Source organism: Phaethon lepturus, unplaced genomic scaffold, assembly GCF_000687285.1.
Source record: "Phaethon lepturus isolate BGI_N335 unplaced genomic scaffold, ASM68728v1 scaffold3350, whole genome shotgun sequence".
Taxonomy (NCBI): Eukaryota; Metazoa; Chordata; class Aves; order Phaethontiformes; family Phaethontidae; genus Phaethon; species Phaethon lepturus.
The window spans coordinates 1-10,013 of NW_010510969.1; the positions used below are offsets into that span (position 1 = coordinate 1).

At 39.1% G+C, this 10,013-nt stretch overlaps 1 protein-coding gene across 1 annotated transcript; it reads left to right on the forward strand.

Annotated features, from left to right (window-relative positions):
* The first annotated feature begins 7,857 nt into the window (after positions 1-7,857).
* On the forward strand, positions 7,858-9,315 carry LOC104617036 (cytochrome c oxidase subunit 7A-related protein, mitochondrial). The gene is made up of 2 exons (XM_010282249.1): positions 7,858-7,998; positions 8,873-9,315. The coding sequence occupies exons 1-2, from the start codon at positions 7,858-7,860 to the stop codon at positions 9,014-9,016; spliced, it is 285 nt and encodes a 94-aa protein (XP_010280551.1). The 3' UTR covers positions 9,017-9,315.
* Positions 9,316-10,013: the final 698 nt, after the last annotated feature.

Consider the following 10,013-nt stretch of genomic DNA (forward strand, 5'->3'; position numbering starts at 1 on the left):
GTTCGCGGGGCGTTGGAGTTGCCGAGCGAGCGTGTGCTCGCGGGTGGAGGGCGCTTGGCTGCTGCTCTGGTGATTGCCTCGCCTGCCGGTCCAGGCTTCCCCGGTGGGGGCTTCGGGACCCGGTGGCCTTTATTTCGCTGGGGAAGGGATCTTCCGCGCCCCCCGTGCGCATCCGCGGTGCGCTCAGCCAGCCTGGCCGGTCGTGTGACCTTGGGCAAGACGAGAGGCTTCGTTCTGCGGTGCGCCTCTTGGTTCTGTTTTGGGATGTATTGGGAGTTAGAGCAGGACATTAACACAGTTTCATCACATAGGACTGTCTCTGAGCTAGAACGGAGGCTGGTGGTGGTTTAAAATCGCAGCTGGCAAATCCAAACAGCACTGCAGCTAGGCCTTCTCTCTTGTCTGTGCATGCAGAAAAACTAACTACTAAAAACATTAAAACTCTTATTAGAGAGGACACACATCTATAGAAGTCTGTTGAAAGCAAAACAAAAAATAGCCTTTCCTCGGCATGATGCCAACTTAATTACTGAGTGTATACAGGCTAAAGGTTGCGTTAAATAGGCTTATACTTTCCATACTTTTTAGTTAAAATGCATGATTAATTCTGCAGGCGTGGAGGGGAGAATGGATCCTGATTACATTAACTCTTTCAAGACATTGAAGAGTTGTACACTGGTGAAAAAAAAGTCACAGAACTTGTTTGCTTTTACGTACATCAACATAGATTTCTAAGTAATACTAGGAAGATTTGTAATATGATTCTGTCATGGGACAAAGGCGGCATGGGTGCTACACTGTGTTCAAGTTTCTGAGTAGAGTTTGAAAAATTTAAGTTCTTACAATTTAGTAATACCCACCAGCCCAAATGGGAGGTTAAGGATTGGAAGAATCGTTTTTAAAAAGTCAAGCTTCCAAAAAACTGCCTTCATAGAGCAACCATAGCTGATATGAATTGATGATTTTAAGGGGGGGAGGTATACATGTGTACACACAGAAGTAAAATCAAAGTTATGGTTTGTCTTTTTCCTGATAAACGGATTAATAAAAAGTAGCTGAAAGACATTACAGTCTTGTAGACTAATGTGTATTGTTGTGATACACAAATAACTTTCTATTTAATTCTTTCTTAGCCTAATTCTGCTAGCAGCCACCTTTACAGTTCTGCTTTCCTGGATATCCTTGACTGTGCAAGTTCTACTTGGAAAATCCAGTCATCTTCTGCAAGCAAGAATATTATATTAAGCTTCCGTAAAATCTCAAATTGTTTCAAGAGGCCGAGACCAACTACAAAGCTTTTCATTTTGAAATTTTTTGAAGTTAAGATGTTATAGTTTAGATGGATAGACTATAAGAGAACTGGGTGGTCACGCTTAGCATAGTGGTTAATGGGTCACACTCTGCTGGTTTTCCTCATGGAAATTCATAGTGCTCCTGTTAGCTCATTCCTCCACTCTAGATACGTCCCTCTGAATGGCAGCTCTACTTCAGGCATTTTGGAGCCACTGCCTTGAGGTCTTCTGTGAACTTTACAAGAGTGCACTTTGCCTACTCCAGGTAATTGATAAAATCCTGCAGTAACCTGCAGTATTCCACTTGTTATGAGCATCCCGGCAAAGTTGTGCATTTGGGGAGGAATAGCCCCTGGCAGGGATACAAACCAGGAACTGACAGGCTGGTGGGAGCAGCTCTGTGGTAGAACCCCCCCAGGTACTAACAGACAGCAAGCTGGATGTGAGCCAACATTGTGTCCTACCTGTAAAGGAGGCCAACAGCATCCTGGGCTGTATCACCATGTGCATAGTCAGTAGATTAAGTAAAGTGACGATCTCACTCTACTCAACACTTACTGGATCACGTATAGGTACTGCATCCAGTTGTGGCCTCCCCAGTATGGGAATGTTCTTGACCTACTGGAGCAAGTTCAGCAGAGGTCGCCAAGATGGTCAGGGGCCCAGAGCACTGGCCCTGTGAGGAGAGGATGAGGAAATGTGTCTGTTCATTAAAAGTATGTCCAACAGGCACCTGTGCTAGAAAGCACTCTTGCCACTATTGCAGTGTTTGGGGGACATCTTACCCCTTCTACACAAAGTTGTATTCCAGGAATAAACATTGATGCCTCATTTGTATAGAGGAAAGCAAAGGCTAGGGATTACCATTGTGGGAATGGGTGGCTTCAAGCCCAAGCAGTAAAATACCTCCTTTCTAGAAGAGTATAGCTTGGAACGTTATGCATTAGTCTCTGAGTCGTTGTGACTATTTTTCTGCAAATAATGCATCCTTTTTTGGATCCTAAGAGAAAAGCCCCAACACAGAAATACAGAAAGCTCTGATAACCATCTAGAGTAAAGCTGTCCTACAGACAACACTTTTTGTTTCCGAAGCCCAGGTTGTGGAGTATTGCTACCTTTCTGTTCAGCAGACTCCATTACATTATAGCAATCATCCCAGTTTAAGTACATATTCTGTGAATGAATAGTAGGTATGTATTAACATTGTTGCACTAGATACAGAAAGACATGATAAATTCTGAATTTTTAACATCATCTAAATTAAAATACTGTAGTATCGTATATCAGAATTGGTTCGTAAAGGGTCTATGCAAAACTAGTCTCGCATGTAGGTATCATTGCAGATGGAAAAAAAAAACCAACCAGATCCCAACATCTATATCTTACTTCTCTGCTGTGCAAGGCAGGAAAGAGAATGTCCAAGGAATAGAAATACTTTTCTTCTAGAACACTGTAGTGATTTCTTTTTATGTCATAGGGCACTGTGTTTCATTTCAGTGTCATCACTGGAATGTTAAAACCTAATTTTTGAGAGAATATAGTTGAGAAGATGAGGTATTCAAGCAGGAGCATTTCACATAAGTCTTATGAATGCAATCTCGCTTTATATATCTGGGTTTTTTTATGTTGATGAAAAAACACTATCTTTTATATTTGGCTCACCATTCACATGGCTTAGTCCTCAACTGTGGCATTCAAATGTGCTATGCGACAGATAGCTACATTTTAAAAAGCTACCTTCAACCTCTTTTTACAATGTTCTTAGGCCAGCTTTTTTTTTTTTTTTTTGGTTTGACTCTGCACATTCAGATGCATCAGTGTGATAGAATTGTGTGCAATAAATAGAGATTAAAATATGAAAGGAATCACATGAGTTAAGTAGGTGTTAAGTCCAAAACAAGTAAATTTTTCCTACTGATTTCATTGCTGTATTTAATAAAACCATAGCTCAGCATATAAAATGGTATGCTTTTTATGCTTCTGTTTATCTTGGTGTTCCTGGAAAAATGAAGACATCCTGCAATTCAAATTCTGCTTAGTCCAATATGTAGTATAATAATTCACTCTATTCTGTACTGTTGTGTTCTGATGCAGGTTTAAGCTTATTGTGAGCTTGCAAAATATCAGTCAAAATGTATTTCAGAAATTCTTTCGCTGACAATAACATAACTAATGGCTTATGCTAACAAAAAAAATCTCTTAGTTTAAAAACTGTACTGTTCTTTTCATCTCAGTCTTAGCATTCTTAATTTTGCATTTAACAAGGTTATATAAAGTAGTATGAACAATTAAGCTTATTTGAATAAATGAGCACTTTTCCAGATAGTGAGGATTCAAATAGGTTAAAAACTACGACTCATATTTAGGAGGATAATGATTGCCATAACCATTACAAATACAATAAAAAATACTAATTCAAAGAGTTGCCTTATGTTTAAAGTACAAATAGTGGGACCAATTTCAAATGCCATCAGGTAAAGACAACTATATGAACTTCTTCTTAGCTCTTCAAGGCTGACAGTGATCCTAGTAGATTAGTCATACTACCTTATCTTTACTTGATACAACTTATTTTCCTTGTAGCTATTTAAAACTCCCACAAACCACAGATCTTTTAATTTTAGCTGTTACAAATGCTTGGAGTTAGTTGAGAAACTACAACGGTTAACCTTTTACGGTGTAGATGATACTTAAAATGTACACAAAATCACTTTTACTTAAGTGTATCATCCCAATACAAACAAAGCCTCGAGTGATCCTACCTAAAAGCATCCCTGTGCTAGCGGTAATGTCGTGGTTTAGCCCCAGCCGGCAACTAAACACCACGCGCTTGGTACCTCTGCCAGAGGGACAGTGGGAGGCTCTTGCCCTCCTCATTTACATTTAATGTCATACAATGAGGTATGTTCTGCTACGAAGGACCTGCTGTTTAGGTTAGAAGTGTCTAGGTTCATCAAGTTCATAAAAGTTACTTAGAATCATAGAATGGTTTGGGTTGGAAGGGACCTTTTAAGGTGATCCAGTCCAACCCCCCTGCAATGACCAGGGACATCTTTTACTAGACCAGGTTGCTCAGAGCCCTGTCCAACCTGACCTTGAATGTTTCCAGGGATGAGGCATCTACTGCCTCTCTGGGCAACCTGTATCATTGTTTTACCACCCTCATGGTGAAAAATTTCTTCCTTAGATCTTCAATGCATATTCTGAAGTAATAATTCTCAGCTTAACTTCCTGTCCTGTTTCCCCTTTTAATTTTAGTCCTTGTGTGAGTTTTCTCTACTTTCTCATTCTCTGATCTGTTTGAGCAACTCCTCTAACATTTAAAAACTTAAGTGTGGTGCTACCTCCATTAAATTGTGCTCCAAATCCTTAAATGTTCTGTGCTGCCAGGCAAGTGTAAATCTAACTTGGGAATTCATGATAGCAAAGCATAAGTTTGCTCTAACTTTGAGCATGTTGTCCAACCAATAGATAGATTGGGTTCTAAGACCTCCAAACCTCTGACAGGAAAACAAACATACTTTACAAAAGGGTAAGCAGAGAGTTTTGTTTGTTGTTTTGGATTAGCTACATGTCCTGACCTTTCACTGAGGACTTCAGCATTTGACAAAGTCATTGCTGTAGCATGCTGATGAAATCAGCTGATGTTGACTCCTGCACTAGTAGATCTGCTGTACTTCATCCAAGAACTGGAACAAATTCCTGTCAATGTGATTAGGAATAAAAAGTTAACACCTAATATCAGAAGAGGAATTATCAATCTGAAACATTTTCTTATGAAACATAGGTCAAATGTGTAGAGGCATTCATTCCTCAGTACTATCTTGAGTCCAGTGAGACACTGATGTTATTAAATAAACCTGCAGTTGTAGTCATGTTAAATACAAGTGACAAGGGTCATTTAAGGTGTCTTAATGACTTGCTTAAAAATTATCTGTACCAAAATTCTTATGTGTAATACTCAGGATTTCTCTTCAGCCATGCTAAGCTTAATGAGCAGCTGGGTGTGAGATAAAGCACTTGACACTTTCTCTCAATAAACACAGGCAAGTACCCAGTTGAAACAGCCACATGGTGACACTAACTTAGCTGAGGTTGGTTGGAGCTGACCACAAGATTCACAATTCATGGATGGAATTCAAGTGGGATTTTGTGTTGGGGTGAGGGACCCTGTGTTAGGCAAGCTGAACTGTCTCTCTTCTGCAGCATGTATTTTGTTGTACTCTTCCCTGAAGCCAGTGAACCAGATAAATGATTTTTATTTAAATTGCTATGTGATGTTCTTCAGTAGCACCTTGCTGCTTTGGAAGTTGTTTACAACAGTACGCTGATGATTATATGAGTTTTCTGAAATGGTTTAATTTGATTTCATGATGAAGTTAGTCACTTGAGGCAGGTTTGAATCCCCTGTTACTCCAACAGAAGGGGATCTTAACTATCTGAGCAGGAATTATTTCTAAAGCCTGAAAAAGTATGTGATAAACTACAGGTGTTAACACGACTGATTTCACTATTCTAACAGTAATCTGTAGCGTGCATCTTGCATCCAGGTGGTATCCTGTAGAGGCAGGAGTTTTAGCACTAATAACAAATAGTAGGGGTTGCTAATCACATTTTTAAGGCTCCTATCTGTGACTTTAGGAATGATGGAAGAAGTATCTTTATCGTGAAACTGTTTGAAGTAGTTTGCAAGTTACTCCAATTCTCAGTATTTACAGCTTTTATACACTACAGATAGCTCATGAAATAAAGCAGACATGATCACAACAGGCAGGAATTGCAGTGATCTAGTAACTGTTGAAGCAGTCTCAAAGGTTGCTCCTGAAGGTGTTGGGCCCTCAGGAAGGCAAAAGTGAGATTCAGAAGCAGAAACTTGAAGGAAGGTGAAAGATGCACATTGCTGTGATACTAACAATCAAGAAGGCAAAGAAAGGTTTTGGAGAAAGAGTCACCTGCACATTTGGTATAAGCATCTGTTCTATAGTTCTTCCTATCAAGTCTCCAACCTTTTAAAGACAAATCTAAGAAAGTACTTAAAGTTCTTATAGACAAAGATACTGGTCTAAAATTGCTTTCTTTGAGTATTTTGGTGTAGCTGGTACTTAGCCTTGAATATATAGTCAGTAACTTCCCCTGGCTAATAATAGTTTCTTAGATGCTTGCTTCTTATTGGTATGACCAGAATTGCTTAGTCTTAAATAATTCAGTACTTACGTTCTGCACAAGCCTGTTCAGTAGGAAAGCAGAAGTTATTGAATGTGTCAGAGAATCCAGTTTTGGCTACTGTCTTTCAAAACATAACCAAGAAAGGCACAAAGGGATTCTAATATTCATTCAGGCACTAGAAAAGTTGGAAACTGGACCCATGTCTTCAGGATGGAGCCATGATGACCATTCCATAGACTATTCTGAGATGTTGAGAAATCTGGTCTTTCTGTTGAAGATACTACTGTGACAGAGAATTTACATGTGGAAAACATGTCTGGTCTATGGCAGGCATAAGAGAAAAAGAGTGCCAGTTTGCTTCCAGCTCCAAATATTGTTCAGGCAGTTCTCTAAAATCAAAATGCATCAACTAGTCCTTTGACCAGAAGCTGGATTTTCAGTGCAGCCTTAATAGACCCATGGAGAGCAATTGCCGCTTCTGTTTGTGGTGAAAACCTGTTGCATTAACCTACTTGTACAATGCTTTTAATTTCTGTAGCAAGTTAGGAACACAAAAAACAACAGCTGTTTCAGGAGCCATAATGTAAAACAGCACTGCCATGTGCCTAGGCACAACTCTTAAATCTAACTATAATAGTAAAGGCAAGGAGGCCACCTCATGATGGCTGTGACTTTGTGCACTTAATATTATCCATAGAACTGGATTATGTAGTTTTTAATTATGGCAAATGCAGAGTACAATCATCTGAACTGAAAAGAAATTAAGTTATGCTGCTTATGGGGAGTACACTGAAGGGTGCAGCAGCATGTGAATTATAGGGTGTAGTTACACTTGCATAAAATACCCACCATTTCAGGGCTCCTGGAGTGTCCTTGAGCACCACTTACTACTGTTGTATGTAGCAGGTGGTCTTAACCCTTTTACCCCTTTTTTTTTTTTTTCTTCTTCCCCTCCTCAAACTATACATCCAAATTATTTAAGGCTTACTTGCTTGCAGCATTCAGGAGGAAGAGTTCATTGAAGTCTCCTCACTCTGTTTGACCCAAGCATCAGGGATTCCCTGCTTCTGTTCCTACTACTTGGGTAGAGCACTAGATGGTTTGACTATGTGCGAAAAACAAGGGACCAAGTACCAGCACAGAAAAACTTACGGTAGCTATAAATTTATGTCATGAAGAAATGAGAAAGGAGGCTTGTATTCTGGTTGCTAAGTCCTGACCCAAAGTTGTAGCTGAGAAATGAGTGGGCCAACAATGTCTCTAATTCACTGACACATGTCTTCATACCAGATAAATAGTCCATGTAATGTGTCCTTGTGATAACTGGCAGTGTGCTTGCCTAACGTGACAATTGGTACATTTGCAAGTGTTATGTACCTTGATATTTTAATCTTTATTTATGCAGGGACTCAAACCAATAGTTTCCACTGAATCCCCAGCTCTGATTTTTGGGACAACAACTAAACTTGCTTCAGATTTACCAGCAACTGATTCTTTCTTGGGTAAAAACAAGGTGCCAGACCTACAGAAACTTTTTCAGGTAACGAAAACTTTGAGAGTAACTTAAAGAGAACTGGAGAGTGGGACATATCTTTTCTTATTTTAATGTGGCTAACTACTTTTGTCGTTCTACAATACCAAGATTTTGTAAAGCCTAGTTAAGAAAGTGTTAAGTACAGTACAACCTGTATGACTGTACTATACTACCATGTACGCCTTGTATAGGAGATAAGTACAGAAAGTAGAAAGTCTAGCAACGTTGTTTGTCATTTTGCTGTCTGCAGAAGATGCTTATTGTATTAGTTGGCTATTGGAAGCACTTTCTGTCTGGGAATCCAAGCGCATGCCTTAAAGCAGATCAATACTGTTTTGTGTATAATAATTTGAACATTACTGAAGCTGTTTATAATGCAGTAAGAAGAGCACGGTAACGTTTTCAAAGCCAGTTTGTTAGCTATGCAGTTTCTAAGTGTAGTAGGACTTTTCATGAAACAAATCAGTTAAGAATTTTTTTTTTTTAAAAACATCAAGAATGTGCTTTATATAATGTACCCTTTTCTCTCTTACATGCCACTTGCATTTGGAATGTGTCAGTCTGACTTGGTGAATAACCTTTTATACATATCTTTTCATGTTCTTTTGTTAGTGACACTTTTCCCATCCAGGTCCTCTTTAGAAATATTTCAAGATAGATTCTTTCTGCCTGCACTTAACAGCTTTGCCTAATACAATTAACTTGCCTTTGTTTTGCTAAATGAAAAACACATGATACACTTGGTTGTAGATAGCCTATTTGTCAGGAGGTTTCCCTCATGGAAATCTCTTAATTTACCTGAGGTAGCTTGTTCCTTGTGACCTTTGTATGGGTGTTCATTTATTTATTTGTTTGTTTTCTTTTTAAACTCTTCCCACAGAAAGCAGATGGACTGCCAGTACACCTGAAACGAGGAGTTCCAGATAAGCTGCTTTATCGGACCACTATGGCTCTAACAATAGGCGGGACTCTCTACTGTCTAGTAGCACTGTACATGGCCTCACAACCAAGAAACCAAAAGTAAATGAACCACAACTCATGGGACTCATGACACTTCTCTGAAGGACCTCCTGCATGTATCTCTTTGCACTTGCTTTAATTCTGTGATCATAGGGGGTTTATTACTCAGAACAAATTTCTTGGAGAAAGTGTTTTTAAATTGGTTGCCTTACGCGTTCTAGAAATCAATATAAACAGACTTAAAGACATCATCTTAACATATGGTTGTAGCTTTGCATTTCTTGTTTTGCAGAAGTGTATGAACAGTTGGAGAAAATGAAGCTTTTCCTTCTTTCCCTCCCCCACCTTAAACAACGTTAGAGATGGGACAAATACTTTGTGGGCTATGCTCCACATTCCTTAGTGGGAGGATGCTGCTGGTTTCTAAAACAGTAAAAACAAGTAATTATTATAACGTACTGGGAACCTGTTTCTGTCATACACAGCTCATTTTACATAAGTAGGTGGCAGTGGAGCTTTTCCAAATGCTGGTATATTATTAAATATTTATACCTCTGGTGGTAGGATGAAGGGCTTATCCCCTTGGAGCGTTCAAAGTGGATTTATTCCATAACTTAGCATCACTGTATGCAGCAAAGTCCACCAGCATTGTAATATCAGTTATACCAGTTTTTGGACTTTCATTTGTCAAACTATCTTACTGTGCAATAAAGGTTACTACATGAAAACAGGCAAGTCTTGAAAGTTTCAGACCACTTCAGCTGGCCTGGTAGTAAAATAAACATATTTGTACACTTTTGTTTAATTTCAACTTGTAGATCTCAAACCAGACAATTGATTTGGCTACCTTACTGTAATCTTTTTTGAGATGGTAATCCTCTTAAAACCCTCTCTCAGAACTCATTGGGTGTTTAACTATAATTTTTGGTGAAACAGGTCACTGTCATAGCTCAGCTACGTATTATTTTCAGTGCACTCACATATGTACACACATACACACACATTTCCTTTGCTGTGTGGGTGGAAGAGAGAGAAGCCAGTAAAACCCTGTATTCATTCTC

Coding starts and splice junctions, on each gene's coding strand:
- LOC104617036 (XM_010282249.1), top strand. CDS start 7,858: ATGCAGGGACTCAAACCAATAGTTTCCACTGAATCCCCAGCTCTGATT. Junction 7,999..8,872: donor ACCTACAGAAACTTTTTCAG/GTAACGAAAACT, acceptor CTCTTCCCACAG/AAAGCAGATGGACTGCCAGT.